This window comes from Solanum verrucosum, unplaced genomic scaffold (assembly GCF_900185275.1).
Source record: "Solanum verrucosum unplaced genomic scaffold, falcon-dt-bn FXZP01000253.1, whole genome shotgun sequence".
NCBI lineage: Eukaryota > Viridiplantae > Streptophyta > Magnoliopsida > Solanales > Solanaceae > Solanum > Solanum verrucosum.
In genome coordinates, this window is record NW_026019984.1 from 2,609,839 (window position 1) to 2,632,156 (window position 22,318).

General features: G+C 27.6%; 2 protein-coding genes and 1 non-coding gene across 3 annotated transcripts in view; 1 reads left to right on the top strand and 2 right to left on the bottom strand.

The window, feature by feature from the left end:
• LOC125818164 (uncharacterized) overlaps positions 1 to 22,318 on the bottom strand; it is a 231,733-nt gene that overhangs the window by 180,854 nt on the left and 28,561 nt on the right. The gene's annotated exons all lie outside the window — the stretch shown is intronic.
• LOC125818126 (glucomannan 4-beta-mannosyltransferase 2-like) lies at positions 1,425 to 9,303 on the bottom strand. Its single transcript, XM_049497654.1, has 9 exons — positions 8,846 to 9,303; positions 8,059 to 8,157; positions 7,019 to 7,271; positions 4,809 to 4,919; positions 3,508 to 3,644; positions 3,161 to 3,274; positions 2,395 to 2,594; positions 2,102 to 2,299; positions 1,425 to 1,986 (listed from the first exon to the last, which is right to left on the bottom strand). The coding sequence occupies exons 1-9, from the start codon at positions 9,146 to 9,148 to the stop codon at positions 1,827 to 1,829; spliced, it is 1,575 nt and encodes a 524-aa protein (XP_049353611.1). The 5' UTR covers positions 9,149 to 9,303; the 3' UTR covers positions 1,425 to 1,826.
• On the top strand, positions 21,598 to 21,670 carry TRNAQ-UUG (transfer RNA glutamine (anticodon UUG)). The gene has a single exon. It is a non-coding gene; the product is annotated as a tRNA-Gln (tRNA).

Here is a 22,318-nt window from a genome sequence, read left to right on the forward strand (position 1 = left end):
TCAAAAAGTCCCTTTTTTTTATCAACCAAAAAACTCTGTTTACAAATTCACTACTTCTTTCTCTAAGTACCTAACAATCTGATTAGCTAATTTGGGGACGCAAAATATGAATGAGTTGAAGAATACACCTTGGACTGCAAAGACTAATGCACGTTCATACCATTTAGGGTTCGATAACGGATAGATCGATGAAGGTCATAAGATGCATTCGTTTGTTCCCTGCTTCTTCTATCAACCAGGATTAAATTAAGTTCTACAAACATCTGCAATGGAGTTTCTAAAATTCTCTAGTCGTCATGATTTATGTACAAAATATTTAAGATAAAAAAGGGAATTTGTCAAGATTTTGAACGGGTCTGGGTTTTACCCAACCCTTTATTAAAGAGCCCGGAAAAAATACAATTACATTATTTTATTTGGACGTGAGACACGCTCACTGGCAATGAGATTGTAGATGCTGTTAAAATTGTGTATTTATTGTGGTTGAAAATAATTTCATGGGGTAATAGGACTTTCACGAACTTAAGGTGTCTACTTCAAAAAAAGGTATAAGTTCGATGGGGTAATTATGTATTTTCTCTTTGCTCAAATGACATGACATACACCAAATACTAGCTAGTTACTACTTTCTAGATGAGGCCAAGAAATTTTTAAAAAAACTACTTCTTTTAGTTTCAATTTGATTGTCCAGTTTTGACTTGATACTAAATTTTAAAAAATAAATAAATTTTTTGAATTTTGTGGTTTTAAATTATGGATATGTAGAATGTACCAGAATTGTCTTTTGACCTTATGATTTTAAACATGTCATGCGGAAAATGAAATTAAAGAGTTGTCAAAAGAGAAAAGAGACATTTTTTTTAATTGAACTAAGAAAGATAGTAGGAAAAAACAATTTAAAAATAGAGGAAGTATTTATCTAAAAAGAACTAATTAAGTTCGTTTTGATTAAGTCAATTAAATTTTTGGTTGACTCGAGAAGAGAAAAATGTGACATTTCTTATTCCTTTTTAGGATTCCACTGTTTTACTCTTTTTGTGATTGAACCCACAACCATAAGATTAGAAGTGAAGGGTGTTTACCGTCCAAGCAACCAAAAAAGTGGCCTAAGTAGTCAAAAGCAACAAATTTATTAGTCCTATATACTATTTCACTTCATTGGTATGAGCAAAAGGTTAAAGGGTAAGAGTAAGCCATTGGTTAGATAACCAATTAGAACCATCTTTATTTATATATATATATATATATATAGATGGTAGATCATTTGATGGAAATCTTAGCTTCGCTACCAACCTACAACAAATGGTGACAACATAACAACAACATGCCGTGTGATTCCATAAGCGTGATCTAGAGATGATGGAATGTACATAGATCTTACCCTATAAACTCTGGGACCGTAAATTTTATTGAATCACTTATACCTATATATTGAAAGAGTCTTCTTGATAATAATACATCCATGACCAAAGTAAAAGAATGCCAAAAAAAAAAAAAAAACTGATTACAGAATTTGGCCATTGTTTGCCATATCTAGAAAGCTGAAGAGATGCAACAATAAGTTTAAAAAAAAAAACAAAACAAATAACTTACATGTTCAATGAAAATATAATTTCACACAACTAAAAAAAGCACTCTAACAAGAGAGAAAAATATGAAAAACTATCTATTTGCTATTCCATCTACTATTATTTTTTTTTCTGGTTCAATGTTCTGCTTTTTCGCCTATTTTAAGTTCTCCATTCTGCAGGGAAGTACTTCATATAACTTATATTTCTGTGTAGACGACGAAATAAACAATGCTGCTGTTGCTGGTGCTGGTGCTGCTAAGAGGGGACTATCGTGCCAATGTAGCCGAATCCAGCAATGGTAAAGGTTATGACTTGGAGAAACACGTAGACGAAGTACTGACGTTTACCATAAAGGACATCATATAAGCCACAGAAGAAAAGGAATGCTGCAAATCCCAATTCTTGTGGAAGAAGCCTGTACAAATTGGAACAGTTCATTGTTAACGACTGAGGCGGATTTAGGACGAGTTCAATCATTTCTCAATATGCAATAAAGTTTTTAACTGTTAGCGCGATTGAAGTTTCCTTACCTGTCTCCAAATAGAGGTCCTCGGGCTTTCTTGACAGGTTTTGACTTGTCCTTGTTCTTGAGAGCATCACCTAGTTTCTCAGTGACAACCCATTCGTTAGCCCTCTTTGCTTCGAGCAAGCCAATGAATGTAGCCTTTGTTCGGTGGTAAGCCATCACGTTCTCGAAGAGAATCCAATAGAACAGTAAATGAATTGACCTGCATAAACCATAAGCATATTAGAACATTGTGCAAAATGTTAAAACGAGGACGAAAAGAGAACATGACGTTAGGACATGCTATTGTAGACGGACCTTGGCGTTCCAACAGAGTTGAGAGTGGTGATGATGCAAGGGATGTAAATGGCAGCCCATATTGGAACTTCAACTTCAGGAACCAAAAGTGTCAATGGAAGAACGACGCAAAAGAAGAAAAATGTAACCATGTGTGCTATGATCTTCCTGACAAAGAAGAAGCTGTAGATCACATAAAACTTCTTCCAAAAATTCACTCTCTGCAAAAGTAAAACAAGACATCAAAAAAGTTGATCGTCATGATAATTGTGTTAACTTGTTCTCAAGTTGAATGTAACAATAGTAAGTAGTAACACCAAGAAACTATGCTGGTCGGACTCTTTAAAAATGCTGATGTATGCGTGTCGGATCCAACATTGGTGCAACAGCATGTAAACATGTTCTTAACTTGAATGTAACAATATAGTAACACCCACAGTAGTGCATTTTTGGCTACTTTTGGAGGATCCAACAGGGGTGTGACAAGATTTTCAAAGAGTCCGAGCAACATGGCCCACAATAGTGCATTTTTGACTATTGTGGTGGGTGTCGGATCCTCCAAAAGTAGTACATTTTTGGCTACTTTTGGAGGATCCTGCACAGGGGTGTGACAACATTTTTTTGGAGCGTACGAGCAACATAGCTTACAATAGTGCATTTGAAGCTAAAGTAGGTGTCAGATCATCCAAAAGTAGTGCATTTTTGGCTACTTTTGGAGGATCCGACACTGGCCCAACAACATTTTTGTAAAGTCCGAGCAACATATCCTACAAGACATACAACTCACCTTGTTCCTAACAATTTCCATCACCATTTTCCTGAACAAATTCGCGGGGCCACACGACCATCGATGCTGCTGAAAACGGAACGCTTTGAAGGTACTTGGAAGTTCACTTTTCACCTAAGACAACAAAATTCAACTCATGAGTCACTCTAACAGTTCACCACAAGATTCAAAAGTTTTTTTTTTTTAATTTTTTTCAAATTCCGTGTCAAGTCAAATAACAGACAAACAAATTGAAACGAATTCCGTGCCAAGTCAAAAAACAAACAAACAAACAAATTGAAACGGATGGATAAGTAGAAAATTCTAATAAAAACATAGTTGGTTCATTGAGGAATTTAATCAAATACCTGGAGGTCACCAAGATAAACAAACTTCCATCCTTTAAGACTAGCTCTAACAGCAAGATCCATATCTTCAACAGTTGTTCTATCTTTCCATCCACCAGCTTCTTCAATGGCTGCTATTCTCCATATCCCACCAGTCCCTGAAACAATTCAATTCATTTTTGGTTAAACATTTTGTCCGCGAACATTCTATCCTTCCCAGATTACACTAGGTATTAGACTTTTCAAAAATATTGCCGCAGTCATATCAGATATTCCAAAAGTTCACTACTTTTGAAGATTTGACATGCACCCAATAATAATGATATTTTTGAAGAGTTTGAAATAACATATGTTATGAGATTACACTTGATATGTCGTTTGTGGTGTAAATGATCATTCTATTAGACTTTTTAAAAATATTGTCACAGTCATGTCGGATATACCAAAAGTTCACTACTATCTCCCATCAACATATGCATGGTAACTTAATTCACCAAAAATTGAATAGACGAAAAGGAATAACCTAATGTTTAAAATTAGATTAATTTTTTAAGACTCTACAAAAAGATTGTCGCATCCATATCAGTTATTTATGTATTTTGTCCTAATAAGAAATAAACCACAGTCTATCATGATTTTTATTTTACTTTATTGACGATCTAACTACACCATTAAATTTTTTTTATAATATCATGATTTTCATTTCACTTTATTGACGATGTAACTGCACCCTTAATAGAAGTTCTATTTATAATTACTTTTTCAAATGATAGAAATCTCTTTTCCCCTTTAATAAATTGACACCAGTTATATATGTAATGATTTTTAAAAAAAATAAAATATTGAAACAAAATCTGAGTAAAACATGTGAGAGATACTGGTGGAAATTAAAGTTTCAATTAATAAAAGGTCAGAGTTTTAATTATAGATGGAAGGTGAAGCATGTGAGGTAACAGCTTGATTCTTGCATTGCTGCAAATGGGTTGTAATTAATTCTTTATGTTAAAATTAATTACACAACTCAATTTATAAAATTATCTATGTTGCTCAGACTTTTTAAACTGATGTTACATCCTTATGAAAACTTTTAATAATATTAATATACAATCCACATTTTTGAAAAAATTCAAGCAACATAAAAGCTCATTTAAAGCTATGTTACTCAAATTCTTTAATAAATTTATCAACGCATTGAATATATCAACCTCCTATGTGAGCCTTATATGGATGATTTGGTTGTCTATTCAAATAAAATAGTGCATTTTTTAATCTGACATAAAATATAATAATATTTTTAAAAAGTTCGAACAATAAACCCTCACCATTAAAACCAAAGAATGCATGAGTAGCTGAGCCAACTTCTTGCTCCACTGTAAAATGGTAATCTAGTGACATCTCTTGCATTCTTGTTAATAAACACTCATTTGAATTCACTGCAATAAAAAAAAATTAAAATAAATAAATAAGTTCAATACCTTTTTTAACATTTTAATAATTAAATAAAAGGAGATTGGAAATTATTTAATTTAATTAAAATAAAGCAATGATGAAATTATTTAGATATCCAACATTGCATTATAATTCCAGCTGTCAAATTGTTCCATTCAATAATAGATCCAATCATAGATTAACAATTAAAATAATTATTTCTCAATTCCAAAAAAGCTCTAACATATATACTATTTAGCATCACATCAAATAAAAGAAATAAACAAATAAATAAATTTATATTTCCTATATAGATATTATCAAGTCAAAGCAATTTCACAAACTAGTAAATGAGAGTATCTCATCTACATAGGTCTAATATATTTCAAAATTCGTCGATTCAGAATTTATAATATTAAAATTCTGACTTCAATTCTAATCATATTATTTCAGTAAATATGAATGTAGTGTGTAAGTTGTTATGTTCAAATAAACTCGTAACTTTGACTCGATCTTTATATATATAGATAAGTTTACTAAATAAGTCAAATAATATATTTTCAATTCATAATATTTAAATCTTAAATCTATTCGTATCGAATAATTAATAAATTAAAAAAGGAGGGAAAAAAAGAGAGCTGTAAACAGTAAGTGAAGTGTCGGTAGAGTAAAGGAGGAAACAGAAGGGACACGTGGAACTGACACAATGGAGGTCCACCAAGTGGACCCTGAGGCTCTGAACACAGCATCATAGCACGTGGCGACATTTGAATGACCAATCTACCCTCCTACTTCTATCAATCTCATTCCGTGATCGATATTTGTATTGGAATCCAACTAAATTCAAAATGGCATCGGGAGGTCACAGATTTCGGGGTAAAGGTTTTTTCAACATAGGTGATTACGTACCTAGAAAAACTCAATCTCGACACTTCTAATTAAGAATGAAGAAGTATTTATCATTTTCAAACCCGTTGTTCAACAAAATGACAAAACTACCCCTTTTATCTTCCAATTATGCGCCGTTAACTGCGGGAGAATTCAACAAACGGACAGGATAATAACGTCATTACACCCACCGTCAATGACGCTAATTGATAAGGAATGCAAACTTAGTCAAAATGCCAAAAAAAAACGGGTGCACGAAATATCCTGTGTTCACACAACATTTGAAGAAAGATCGAATCAAAAGAGACTTGACGTAAATATCCTACTGAAATATAAATATTAGTAATTATTTTCACAATTTGAACTTGTAATCTATAAGTCATACTGAAATAACTTTTTTAAGTAAAGATTTCCAAGATGGAGAAGTCTTAATTTAGAATTTCATGCACATAAAAATACAAAAGTGTATTATTATTATAATTATAATTATTAAGTATAATGGGATCCTTGCTTTATTGGCTGATAGTCTATTAAGGGACTTCATAAATCAACATCATATTATTATAAGATATAAAATAAGCAAATTGAATATTAATTTTGTAACAACTAATTTTATACTTAATAAATAACTTTATTGTGATTGATAGAAATATATTCGAACAACTCATACTTTGTTCTATTTAGTAATTTTCAATTACTCAATCATAACGACCACAATAACAACAAATTCAGTATAGTTTCACAAATAAAGTTCAAGAACAAAAAAGTACAAAACACTAACATAGAGACGTAATTTTCAATAATTCCTCTAACTTAAGAAAATTACCTATAAGTATCTTATAGTCACAATTTAATGCATAATTTTTTTTTTATATTATTAATATATACTACATGAGTAATTTTTTTTTAGAAAAAATAAAATAGTGAAGTCCGTGATGTACGTTATTTACTCATAATAATAAATAATAAAAATTCCCGTGACTGATGGATTCTTCTAGGGACCCACAAAATATATGCAAAAAGAAAATAATCCAAAAAAAAAATTAAATTTTTTTTTAAAAAGTATCCCTTTTTTACTTAATGCATCTAAAATAATAATTGCATTTAATAGTACCACCGACACTTTCTTATAGCAACACGTAAATGCAAATTAAATCATCAACAACTACGTCTCAATCGCAAACAGTTAAAACAATACGAGATTTTGAAGTCTTACCAAATCTCCATCGACCCTGAACAAGTGCGATTTCCGGGTTATGTATAAGGAATGGAATTGATCTACGAAGAAAATCTGGCTCGGGTCGAAAATCGGCATCGAAAATTACGACGTATTCGCAATCTTTAACATAATTATGCTTTAATCCTTCTTTAAGTGCTCCAGCTTTGTATCCTCCTCTTGTTTCTCTAATTTGATACGTTATATTAAGTCCTTTACTTTCCCATCTTAAACATTCTGTTTCAACCATATCCTAAAATAATAATTAAAAAAAATCATTAATTAGTACTAATAACAAAATGAGAAATTTTTTATTGAAATAATTAATAATGTTGATTATGGTAGGTGAATGATTTTTGTAATTAAAACTCAACATTCTCAATTAATGCTAAATTGATTGCTTAATATTAAATTTAAAAAGGGGGACAAAGTAGGAGTCAACATAAATCATTTTCAATTAACATATATATTTAGATCAGAATTTGATCAGAAATTTAAAAACTTTATAATATTTTTTTTATTTAAAAATAAATTAATCGCTTTTTCATTTTTTAATTAAAAGATATTAAAGTTAAAATGGTAAAAATGTTCAAAAAGGTAAAATAACATATTTATTTTACCATTTTGAACTTTAAAAATACTGAACTAAATATTTGACGATAAAAAGATCAAAAAATGAATAATTAACAAATATTTAGATAATAATTATTGAAATTGAACTTTAAAAATACTGAACTGAATATCTGACGATAAAAAGGATGAAAGAATATATAGGAGGAAGTGTAGACGTTAAGTAAAGGTGAATTTTTTTTAGATCTTTTATAATATAAAGATAGGATTACAAAGATCAAGGTAACAAAAATATTGTTTGTTTTTGGATTTAATTTAGGAATTTTTTAATTGATGTATGAGCTTTTAAGTGTAGTACAATGTGCTATTGATTGTACTTTCTAATGATTATATGATGCAAAAATAATAATGGGATCCCAATAATAATTAAAAATTCAAAAAGGATTTTTTTTAAGTAGTGTTTGGCTTACCTTAACAATAGGATCAGTAGAATCATCAAGAACTTGAATCACAAGGCGATCAGACGGCCACGAAAGGTTACACGCAGCTCCAATGGAAATCTTATACACCTACACCAAACAAGCCATTAGGACTTTTCAACTTTTTTTTTCTTTTTCATATGATGCTCGATATCCATTTTAGAATCTCGACTATTCTGAATTCACATCACATCAAATTTACAAATAAAAGAAAAGCCTCTCTACTAAAAATTCTCTCATTTTCTATACTAATCTAAATTCACGCATCGTAAGACTAATCAAATGGTGAAAAAACTCCCTATCGAACAAGCTCAATTCCATCCAATATACGATACTAACACGGATTCACGCCTTGTATGGCCCACAAAAAAAAAAGGAAAGAGCTTCTTACTAAACTCAAACTCGAGATCTATTATAAAAGTTAAACCTATTCATCACACCACTAACCATATATGAAAACATCAAACAACTTTAAACAAAACTAAAACAAATCTCTACCTTTTTCCTACCAATCAAAAACAACAATAACATAAAATCGCACAAATCATAAATGAAAACAACAAACTAAAACAAATCTCTACTTTTTCCCCACCAATAAAAAAATACATACTCAGTAAAATCGCATAAGTGGGGTCTGAAAACGGTAAAACATATAAATAAAAACACAAATCTCTACTTTTCCCCTACCAATCAAAAACAAGAACATACACAAATAAAATCGTATAAGTGAGGTTTGAACAGAACAGAACGAAAAAAAATAAATCAAAATGTTGTTTACCTCTTTCTCATTGAACATGGGAATTTGTACAAGAACTTTAGGAAAATCAGCACTTCCAATTTCCAAATCATCATCAGCCATTGGTATCCATTTATACCTTTTATCTGGTTTTTTCATAAAAATCTTAACAAGAACAATGACTATTCCCATATATAATCTTTCAACAAATAACATTAATTCCATTGCTATGCAAATGTACACTGCTGTTTTCAACAATGGTACTAATAATGGTGCTTTCAACACTTCCCACATCATCCCAATTTGCCCCGCTATGTCCGCGGCAGTTGCTTGAACAGTCGACATAGCGACGGCGAAAAATTATAACAAGTTAAAGTACACTAATAGTATAAATAATACTGCTCTGTTATGTTCGATGATCGAATTTAATTCGGTCGGTGGAAAACAAACAGAGCAGTATTATGACATTGTAGGTAGTGAGTTTAGTGTGAGTGTGGAATGAGTAGAAGGGGAGTTTTATAGTCAATTTTTGGACTTAATTTTGATTTTTTTTTATTCCAATAATGACCCTTCTACTTTTATTTTTTATTTTTTATACAACTGGATTTGACAAATGAGAAAAGAAATTGTGTGTATTTTTAAATAATTAATTAGAGGACCCAATTCACTGAATAATTCAAGATCTAATATGAGTGGAAAAGAATTTAAATTAGGAAAGTAATTAATGGAGAAATAAAAGGGAAATCTTTAATAACTTTCTATATAATTAAAATTAGGTGTGCATTTAACTTTTTTTACATAATTTGTTACTTCCCTCTGTGCAACAATATTTGTTCATTATTGATTTTGTAGATTTTTCTTTAAAAACTATAAATAGAAGGGTAATTTTACTATATCACCCTTAGAATATAATAAATACAATGACTTGATAATGTAATAGGAAAATGACTATAATTAATGATATGTAAAATTATCTCTTGATTTCATAAAGTGAACAATTATTGTTGGACACCTAAAATAATATAGTGGACAACTATTGTTGAACGGAAGGAATAACAATCCCTTACATAAATGCATACAAATCAAAACTCATTAAGAAATTCATCAAAACGTACAAATCATAACTCATTAAGAAATTCATTAAAACATACAAACTAGAGCTCATTAAGAAATTCATTAAAACTCATTAAGAAATTCATTAAAACATACAAACTAGAGCTCATTAAGAAATTCATTAAAACGTACAAATTAAAACTCATTTATCAGCACTTGAGGTCGCTATCCTAAAATTCATAACTCTAACGGTTAAATCTAGAATGTGTGTCTTATATTTTGAATAAATGATACTCCAAGACCTAGTTATATAGCTCATTTTCACTTATATTTTTTCTAATATTCTTACATACATCAATGTCAATAAATCAACAATCATATCCTTGTCACAAAATATTTATGATATATACTTTGAAGAGAATATTCTATGGTGAAAAAAATCACCCAATGTCCAATAACCAAATCTACAAGATCCATATAAATATAGATCTATGGCAACTAAGGTGTAGAGCTACTAGTATAGTGTTTGGTGAATTATTGCATATGCCCCATAGATGGGCAGATCTTGATTTTTGGACCTATCAACTATACTACTTCTACTTCTTGTCCCCAAAGAAAATAAACTAATAAAATATTGCCAGCTTGATGCACGAAACATCTCGTCTTCATGTAAATTTTGAGGAAAAATCCACCATAGACCTAATACTAAAAGTTGAAATTATTGTAGTTGTTTATAAATTTCAAATTCTAAATTTTAGGAGTGGAGTCATGTAGGGTCAATGAGTTCATCAAAATCTCATTCGACAAAAAATTACATTTTATAGATGTTGAATTCTCTATAACTTTTTCGTGTGTCTACTTTTTCATATTTTGATCTCCATAATAAAAATTTTGATTCTATCACTGCTTAATCCATCATTGGAAAGAGCCAAATCCAACACAACCCAAATATAAAATAGACAAATCATCCTGAATCATGTAATGATGACTGATTCCACTGTTCGAATTCATAATCTATAAGACATACAAAATAATTTAACTTTTCTTTTAAGGCTTTCATTAGAAAAAACAAAACAAGAACACTTATGTTAGTCACTTTAAAAGTTGTAATAAGAAGTTGAAGAACAAGATTCATGTGAGAAACAAACTACATGATAACAAATGACTGACTCATAAATTGACATGAAGACAATGGCATATGATGTTTATTTGCCCACATCTTAGTTGTATTTTTTAACCACCTAAAATTATTACCTGATGAATAAATATTTTCGTCCTCTAACTAGAGGTATCAATATCTATTGGCCATTTTTCGATCTTACCTTACAATTATCTCGTGAAATTTAAAACTTCAAATACAATTACAAGTGGTTGGCCGTTTAATCATGTTCATTCTTAAAGTTGTACCCTTCTAGTAACAAAATGATTATTTTTTTTTATCATAAGTTAAAAGTGATTAGTTTTTAGTTTTACTCGACGTTTCCTCCTATAACGAATCTTATGTTACACAAATTTAAATTAGTTAAGGTGTAAAATAAATATTGAACACCGATAGAAAAAAGGAAAAAAAATAGTTGTATTTTTAGTGTTAGGCCATCACACTTCTTCTTTGATTTTGGGGTAGGAGAACTTTTTGTCGGTTGACAGTGATATATATGTGATTGGGTTTTTTTTATAAAAATTTTTTATATATAAATTAGTTAATTTGAAATATTTTTTATTATATCCTCATTTACAAATTCAACATAATTAAGTATAATATTATATATATATTATATTCACTTGAATCTAACTCATAATATTGAATTCTTTTATAGTATACAAACTATGAGTAAAGACATGGAGATATGGGATTAGATTGTGATAAAAATACTCTAATAATATGAAGAAAAAAAATTAAAACATTGTTAGTATGTAAGGTTTGATTTATATTTTGATATAATATAACAAACCACTTAATCTATAATTACAGTCGACGAATTTCGTATCGCAACTTATTACTACTTTCATTTTCCTTTGGTAGGAATGATTGATTTTCTAATTTGTTGGTCCCGGGTTATAAGAAGCGAGGAGGAAGAGAAGTTGTCGGTGAAGCTTTGTGGTTGATGCCCGAAGATAGTCTCCCACAAAATTAAAATTAGTAAATCCTAACATGAATGTCAATAAAAATATAATCCTATCTAGCGTATTATATTCATCAATGAATACATGATATGTGTCTTAACTTACATTTTTGTTGTTTAATCGTAACTAAACAATACACACTCTAACTTTTATTTTCAATTTAATTTAAACTAAATAATATAAGTGTATAAACATCACAACAACAAATAATTTTTTACCCTATTTTTTAAAGATATCACAAGGGAGGCCGCACAACTTTGGGCGTATTTTAAGGAGTTAGCTTTAGTGCTTGTGTAAAAAAAAGTCAAAAAAAATAAATAAAGAAAATTATTTTTTAAAGAGTAAATAAAGAAAATATTTTCTATAGTATTATTTTTTGGTAAAAGGGGAAGATATAGGAATAATACTTGAGGATTTCTTTTTATCCGATATTTGATATATGCATGCTTTGAGATATACTTATTTTAGATTTTCATCAGGAAAATTAAATTAAGAAGATAAAGTATTCCCTATCCAAAGTAAATCGATGTACAAAGCTCAAACTTGAAAACTTCAGTTAAGTATTGAAAAATGTTTATTAATTTATCATAACTTTTAACGAAAGTGAATTGAACATATTAATTTATATAAATACAATAGCTTTTTCAAATCCTATATACATATTAAGAAATACAACCAAAAAATTTTTAATAGTCGATTAGAAAACAATTATTATTATAATATTTATATGGATTGTTATAGAACCTATAAACTTCAATTTTTTAATTATTTTAAAATATGTTTTTCTTCATTATATATATATATATATATAAAATTTTATGTATTATTACCTTATAATTGAAATATTATTTAAGAGTAATTAATTTTAAGAATAAAATAAATTTTATCTTAAATTTCTGAAATAGAAAATTATCTTAGATAATTATTTATATATATATATATATATATAATTTATGTATTATTACCTTATAATTGAAATATTATTTAAGAGTAATTAATTTTAAGAATAAAATAAATTTTATCTTAAATTTCTGAAATAAAAAATTATCTTAGATAATTATTTTTTAAAATTACAATAAATAATTTGCGATGGAGTTACTATACAAGCTTGTCTCAATAGTTTAATTTTGCATTAATAGTAGCTATTTATGTGCATTGTGCTTGAATAGTCATACTTTTTTAACGGCTACTTTATGCATTTAATAATGGGGAATGAAAGAATGGAGAAAAAAAATCTATTCATTTATTTCCAAATTAAATCCCTCAATTCATCATCTTTTTTTCTTTTCAAATATTGTATATTAAAATTAAGTGCTATGGTACTTTTAGACTTTAGTTCCTCTAATATCGATAAATTTTGTTTTGGTTAATTATTTAGTTAAGTATAATTAATTTTTAATTAATTCATACATACCCATTTGATCCCTTAAATTGCAATTCTTCAAAAATTTATACTCCCTTCATTTCAAATTGATTGAATTATTGAGACATTTTTTCATTTTTCAAATTAACTTAATTGTTCAATTTTCAAGACTACTTTTAGAATGTTCTTCCAATTTTACCCTTTATTAGTTAGTATTGGAATTAGTTATTAATTAACGTTTAGTTATTTTAATCATAGATTTGACAATAATTAATAAGGGTAAAAATGTAAAGTTATGCATTATGTCTTAATCTTTTTTTCTTAAAGGGTATACCTCAACAATTCAATTAATTTGAAATGGAAAGAGTAATAAATTATTGAGTGCTAAATCATTCAATTATAGAAGTATTATTTTAAATCTATACAATAGTTCTAATTATACTGCAAATACAACATATTGTTATATATGTATAAAAGAATTAGAAGTACACATTTTTAGTGCATCGAGATTGAATATGCAAATAATATAATGGTCAAAATTATAATTCATCAATATAAAGGGGCCAAAAATACAATTATTCCTAAAATTAAAATATCAAAAAGGACAATTTATAGCTTGACTAACTTTTAATTTTTGACTTGTTACCAAAGTGGTAGACAAACCTAACATAAAAGATAAAGTCTCTTTTCCAAAAATCATTTCTTCATTCCCACGCACTTAATAATTCCTTATTTTTCATAAGTTTTTAGCAAATGTGCGGTATATAATTAATGTATAATAAACTTGTTATATACTGAATATTGACTATGGTTACTTTTTTTTGTTAGCTATAAACTATTATAAAGTCGAGGCAGATTCTTTCAGTCGACAGACTAAACACAAGGTGAATGTAGCTACAAATTATAGAGCTTATCTAAATCTGATATTTTTAAAACGAAAGCATAAATTTATGTGTAAAGGAGTCACTAATATTGCAACAAATAAAAGATATGATTGATCATATCTTTAAAAATATAATGGTATCAAAGCTAGAAATCTTAAATGATGAGCACATAATGCTTAAATATTGGATTTAAATATGACCAAACATGTATATGTTCCTTTATATTGCTACGATTGACTAATAAAATCAAGATACGTAAGTGGATCGATTCATCAAGTTCTCATTAGGATTCATATACGGCTAGAAAAACACTTATCATGTGTTGGTTATTAACGGCATCTCGAACATGTCCAAATCAAAATATGACTTCATTATAGGGAAAATTGTATATAATAGCAAACTATTAATTCAAATTAAATGCTATAAATATAGTTTGATTTAATTGTACCTCATAGCAAACTGTTGCTATTTCACCTCTCTCCTGGTGAATCTCACTCGCCACTCTCATTCTCTCCCTCGCCTCTCTCGTTTTTTATACAAACGCAAGTGTATAAAGTGTGTTTGTGTTTGTATAAAACGAGAGAAAATTGTATATATACATATATTTTCGTTCCCCTCTCTTCACTCTCCCAGATCTAGCTCGTTCACTCGCCTCTCTCACTTTATACAATTGATCTTTTTGTATATGTATACTAAAACAGATTATACAACTGCTTTCTTTTGTATATGTATAGCGAAATATACATATTTATGTTTACTATGGAGTGCAATTATGCAAACTTTGCTATAGCATACAAATATGAATTTTGTGTTTGTTATATGTGAAAGTTGCTCTTCATTATACTTTAAAATATTTTTCTTCTTTTTTTTCATTTTACTTTTTTTTAGTCAAAAGAAGAAGCAAAAACAATCAAATGGCGAAATCGTAATAAGAAAGCGGAAAAATTGGCGTAATTTGCTGATTTATGCTTTTAAATTTATTTACTTAATTATTTTTTTCTAAAGAGAGTCGTTTTCAGTTGTTAGTTAATTAATTAATTAATTAATTAATTGCGTGCTAAAGACTGCCTAAGATTATTTTGAAAGCGCTATTTTTCATTTGTCTTTATTGCCTTTAATCACTCCTATAAAATATATATTGAAGATTTTGTGAAAAAGTCGATATTACGTTTTTTGCTTACATAAACAAATAATAATAATCCATTACCAACCCTTAATTTATGGAATTTTTGATTGCTAAACTTGTGCAACAAAAGTCTCCATATGGTCATTGTATTTTATTTATTTTCATTACCCTTATGCATTTTTTTTATAGAAGCTATTCTTGAGATGTGTATTCGATAAACTCACTCTTATACAATATTTCACTAATCATATTGAAAATATTAACCATATTACATATTTACATATATTTTTATTTGATATTTGTAATTTATGACTCAGAACATATAACATTTAAGTAATAAGGGATAAATACTTTCTGTAATTTTAAATTTGAAAAAAGTGCTTCAAACTTATTTTTCAATTTAATTTTCATAAATTTCAAATAAATTGCTATCTTCTCCTTCTTCTTTTTTTAGAAATATAATCAAATACAATTTTATGTTCAACTCTAACGGTTTAACTTCATAAATTTTAAATAAACTGAAAAATATTTGAAATCTATCATCGAACACCTACTAAACTTTTTTTTACAATAAAACATTTTTAATTAAGTTATGTCAATTGGTGATATTGATCCTCGATAAACAATAAAGTACCAGACAAGTTGGGATATTATATTTCCTTAAATAAAACATAATTTGGGGATCATTGAACCTTGAGGGATCCTAAAACTCCAAAATCCAAATAAACCATCTTGATTAGGTCAAAGTTAACTTTTTTATTTTCTTATTTTCTCAATTCAATGTTTGATATCTATTTTTATGATCGACTAATTTGAATTCAGGTTGAAAATAACATATTACTTTAGAACTCAAGTGTTACTTACTAAAAACGATTTGATTTTCAGGATTCAAACATTATCAATCAACATTATTAATATGATAAACGATAAAAAAAATTTAACTAATGTACATATATCTTTTAGAGATAGTTTGATATGTTGGACAAACATAAATAATCCTAGAATAAAATTTTAGTGTCCGTCTTATCTCATATTTTGCTATTAATTTTTGGACAAGTTATACTATGATTAGTAATTAGCAATGGAGGAGCCACATCTACTTGAAGAGTGTTGATTGATAACCCTTCACCGTGAAATTACACTATTTAGACAGGTAAAAAAAAATCGTATGTATATATATTACATACTGACATTTCTTGGCTTTTACGCGATTATATTTCTTTATATTTTGACACCTCTTAGTCGAAATTCTGACTCTACCACTAATAATTAGTACCTCAACTAATCATTCAAGTCAAAGGTGAAATAATAATATCGTGATTAATTATTTCGAGATAAAATAATAAAAATAACTAAAAATCCCTAAAATCCATCAAAAAAAAATTCTTCTAAATAAGATGAAGGATAACAAACAACTTTTTCTTATAAATTTTGCTATGCATATTATTTTTAATATAATAAATTAAATTATCAACAAAAAATAATTCCAATATAATTTGTCTTTAAACTAAACCAAAGGATAAAAGTATATAATTGCATTTGCACTTGATCAACTATATAATAAGGCATAAAATCATTAGTTCACCCCCCCCCCCCCCCCCCCGCCCTTATAGCATGACAAACTTGTAGGTGAAGTAGCCTAGGGTTCTCATAATTAAGCAATGTCTTGTGATCCATTATTTCAACTTTATAGCATGACCTAATTTTATGCAAACAGTGAAGAAAGCAAATGATGTTTTTTTTTATATGCAAATTTGGCCAAAACCTAGACTTGCTCATAAGTCATAAGTACCAACTTTTGATCCAATTTTTAGTCCATTTTTCATATTTAAAGCACATAACAAACTTATGTCATTGAATCATTGAATTGTTCATAACAAAAATCATAACATTATCCAAAAAAAATTAACAACATAAATTTCACATTCTTTAATATATATATATATATATAAAAATAAATAATCATATGAGGTCTACATATTAATAATTTTTATTCTATCCAAATTAAAAATGCTCATAGCAATTTATATATTCTCCAAGAATCAAAAGTCATGACTAACCTTCTTCTTTTAACAAAGTAAAATCATAGGCTCAAATCTTTTTCACCAGTAATTGATAAAGTGTAGGCTAAAAACAGACTATTTATACCCCAATGAATGTCTTTTAGGTTAACCCCTCCCCCTATCCACCCCCACCCAAAAAAAAATCTCAATTTAATTAGATTTTTTTTAATTTTCGTGTTTAATATTTATATTTCAGATCCGATTAAATTTAAATTCACGACTTATTAGAAATTTGATTTCTACAGATGGTACTTCCAGCAAGATTCTTTTCCATTCCTAAGAACTCGAATAAAAAATCTTTAAATAATATGAAAAAATCTAACCATCCCATTACCACTCATATTATTCTGTTTAATTAAGATGCTTCTCTTGTCTAAAATAAAATGCTACAAACAAACTCAAATAGAAACAAGGGAAAAAAGGAAGCATTAGCAAACAATAAGTAATAATAACATGTATGAGGTGGCACAAGATCCTAGACTAAAATAGTGAAATAAAATAAGAAATACATAAAGTATATATAATAATTAATAAAAACAAAATTACCTATTCATGAAGCTTCTATGTATCCAAGAAAAAAAATACAAGACTTATAAATTTAATTTTTTTGTTTTCTTGTGAAACTAATTATATTAATTAGTAAAAAGACATAAACTTATAATCTGTCAAACATTTGTACTCATTAGTGATTATTGGATTCTTTTTTTCCATCTTTGGATTCTCCTTTCCCATTTTTTTTATTTAAAGAATTAAATTAAACTGTTACTAATTCAATTGCTTAAATTAAAAATAATCAGCACAATATATACACAAATACATGTAATATATAATTTGACTTGACTATTTTGTATAAAGATTTTTTCTAGTTATTCTTTTAAAGTTATTTATCTGGCGGAATAAGAGATAATATATTAAAATTTTAATATGAATTCAGTTTATTCTATATTTGGTAGAATTTTAATTCAAAATTATTTACATCATAAACTATATATTATTTTTATCTCACAGTCTTTAAGAATAACAATTTCGAGATAAAACAACGAAATGATAAAATTTGCCATTTTCTAAAGCATTTTAGACAAAACCTAATTAAAAAGTGATCAAGATTAAAACTGAAAATAAAAATTTTATAATTCAAAACCAAATACATGATTTATAGTAAAATTTACATTCGCTCAATAAAATTATCTATTTATTTTTATATTATAATTCTGAAATTATAATTTATGTTTAATTTGTTCACCAACTAAACGATCCTATGGACTTTAACTCTTTATTAGTTTTAATTTAATTATCTTAGAGCTTTCCTATAGAGGGAGTTTGGGAGAATTAATACCATGTGGGACAACCTAATAATAGAAGAGAATTTTATAATTAAAATTATTTTGCTAGAATTATTTTATAATAATAAAATGGGACAACATGTACATCAAGGAAAATATTCAATATTTAGATCTTTGTATTTGTACAAAAAATAAATGATTTTGACACCAACCAAGAATATATTTCTTTGCATAAATAACCTATTTTTTTTCTAAAAAAGAGTAATAAGTGGAACTTTTTAAAATTCTTTAGCTATGATTTTTTTCTTATTATATTAGATGACAATTGAAAACTTAAATTTGTCAATCATCAATATTTTAGAATCGTCTTTAATAAGAACATTTATTAACTGTAAATTGAGATTTTTTAATATGAACCTAAATAGATTGGATTTGGACAAATTCTTACCACTAAACAAGTATCTAATTAATGTGTATTTTTATTTTATCAAATCATTTAACTATGATAAGCTAAATTTAGTATTAAAATATAACATGATTTTAAGAAAGACAAATCCTATAGTTAAATAATGAAATTCATCTCTTATCATATTCAACGATGAATTATCATAGAATTTTGTTAGCTACGAGAAATTTACTTAGTTTATTAAAATAATACATGAGAATTAGTTAGGTAACACGTACATTTTTTCTTTATAATTTTTATTCTCTAACTTTTGTTTTGTTCTTATTTTAAAAATTTTATGGTGGGGTGGGGGTGGGGGTGGGTGGGTGGGGGTCAAATTGTGTATTATATTCTGCCGACAGTTTGGTTATATTTCAATTTCACTTTTCTTTCACTTTAACCAATAAATTAAATAAAGTAAATTTTAAGTAAATAAAAACATTAACATTAACAAAAAGTCAAAAAATATATTTTTATGTTTCTTGCAAGATTAATTATTCAACAGCAAATATATAATTATTATTTTTCTGATAGGATATCCTTTTAAAATATTCTAAATTCTGAAACATATTTTTGAGGGTGTAATTAAGAGGTCAGAAACAAGTTGTACTATAAATGAATTATTTATATTTATTTATAGTGCCAACTATATTAATTAATAATAATTTGATAAAATTAATTCCATCTAGAATTAAGTAATTATATTTGCTTGTATGGAAATGTATACAGAAATTTTATCTGATGTGGCCAGTTGTCCACGTTACCCATCAATAATGTGTAAATGAAGTAATAGTATGCTATACGTATATGAACATGGATCGAATTGTTTCACGATGTTTTAAATTCAACTAATATACCACTTTAATGAACGAGTGAATATCTCAACCTTGGAACACACTACAACCCTAAGCGATAAAGAGCCGAACATGAAGTGTCAACTAAACTCTTAATTAAGAAAGACCAGTTGACGTGTTATCCTTAAAGAACGACGATTCTTTTTTACAAAAACTGCAATTCAAATTACTAAGGTTGACCTTTGACTATACGACGAGTGAATTTTACAGTCAAGCACCTTTCTACCTTTCTACCTTTGATCTATAAATACCTAATATAAGGTTTGATTGTTACCAAAAATCTTTCTTATAATATTCTCAAATTGTATACCCCACAAACTCAAATACATAAAATGATATATTTCTTTGTATTTACCAAAAATATATATATAAAAAAAAACTAGAATTTAATTGGTAGGCCAATAGGATGTCAAAAACATGTTGAAATTGCATGGAAATTTGTGATAATTGTCGGTTATAATTTATATATATCTAACACTTTTCTTTTGTAGACTTTTTTTTTGTGTAAGCGAAAAATGCGGGAGAGATTAATTCAATCTCAAGAAAATTAAGTATTAATTGGTTTAATAAATTAATAATTAAATTACTAACCTAGGACTATTCTTGATTGAACAACACGTATTAAACAAGTCCACATTTTATTTATCGTGTTAGGAAACATATAACAAATATGGACAGACAAACCTAACACATTTTGATTTATTCATTATTTTTTAATAATCGCATATCTCGATCACCAACAACATGTAACAGATTATAACTTTGTCCATCAAATTAGGACAAAATGAGATGATATCACCTAGCGTTTTTTTTGTCTCGAATGGAGTTTGAAGCTGAAATATCATGATTCTCAATTCACTTCAGTAACTACTAGGTCAACCCTCAAGGGCATTTTGATTGGATCATCTTTATGACTAAGTATTATTTTTCTTTGGTCAAATAAGAAAAAAGGAAGAAAAAAAATCTTATGCATGATTGGCAATATGGGGTTAGTCACGTGATGAGCATGTTATTCTAGAGGAAAAGCATATGCTAACACATGATTTTTTTTAAAAAATTTGGAAAATTGAATTAAAAGAAAAATAAAAATATAATTTACAAAATAAATTTTGACTTTTAGTGTAGGATAGGCCTTTTTTTTTTTTTGAACTTTTATGGTAACCATATGATAATAGAGTACTTTTTATATATATATATATATATATATACCTTGTTGTGTCAAATAGTAAACATAGGTCACATGGATTTATTTTGGATGGACCATATTATATACCAACTATTTGGAGTTCACTAACATGTTTTATATGTAATGAATGGACCTACTTAATTGATCCATAACCTCATATATTTTCCCCCACTATATAGTACAATTTAGATACCCCTTATCATCAATTTCTTGGGGTTTATGTTTTAGCATGTTTAATATTGGTGGTTAGAAATCTATTAGGATCATTTTTTTTCCCTCAAAAGTCAATTGAATGTCATTTCTAACACAAACCTAGAAATATTAATTTTTCTATTCTAATATGCTATTTCTTTATAATGAGAAGAAGGGGTCGGCCTCTTTTCCTTACCAATCCTTATTTACATCTTTTTTTTGGGTGTATAGCTCAGTTGGTAGAGCATTGGGCTTTGAACCTAATGGTCGTAGGCTCAAGTCCTGTTATACCCAAACCTACCTTACACTCTACTATGAATAAGGATGCATAATAACCTTCGAAGAAAACTCTTTAGTCTTTTGTCTCGCTTCGGCGATTTCGCCCTGTTGACAACTTTTAGAGAATTATGTCAATTAAAACTTTGATTATATTCTAGATTTCCATCTTATAAAAAATATTTATAGCTCAACTCTAATAATATAAGTATACAATAATGTGTCTCCATAGTTTCACATTGTGGTGTATTAGTGTTTTTTTTACAAATTCTATTGTTTTAAAATAAATATATATAAGAGGTTGAAACTTTTGACTAATTAAAAAAAAGGGGGCCTTTGAACTTGGGCTAGACATTCTTTTGACTAGAGCACTTAAAGAAAAAGACAACCATCTTTAAATTCCATTAACTATTTATAAAAAATTGTTAAGAATATTTATTTGTATTCATTGTTTATATAAAATCAAAATATATAATTGTCTAAAGTAAAAAAAAATGAAAATATATATCATTTAATCATAGTGCAAGGTACACTTCTTAATTCTTACATTTATTTGCTTGATGCAAACATAGCGTGTATGTCAACAATATTGTATTCCTTATATAATTAATATGATTAAATTTCATACTTAACTCATATATTATTATTTTTAAAAAAAACACATAA

Excerpts from the sequence above, each read along its gene's own strand:
- LOC125818126 (XM_049497654.1), bottom strand. The coding sequence starts at position 9,148 with ATGTCGACTGTTCAAGCAACTGCCGCGGACATAGCGGGGCAAATTGGG. Across the intron at positions 3,275-3,507 it reads TTTATCTTGGTGACCTCCAG|GTGAAAAGTGAACTTCCAAG; the intron begins GTATTTGATTAA and ends TTGTTGTCTTAG. Across the intron at positions 2,595-3,160 it reads TGGAAATTGTTAGGAACAAG|AGAGTGAATTTTTGGAAGAA; the intron begins GTGAGTTGTATG and ends TTACTTTTGCAG.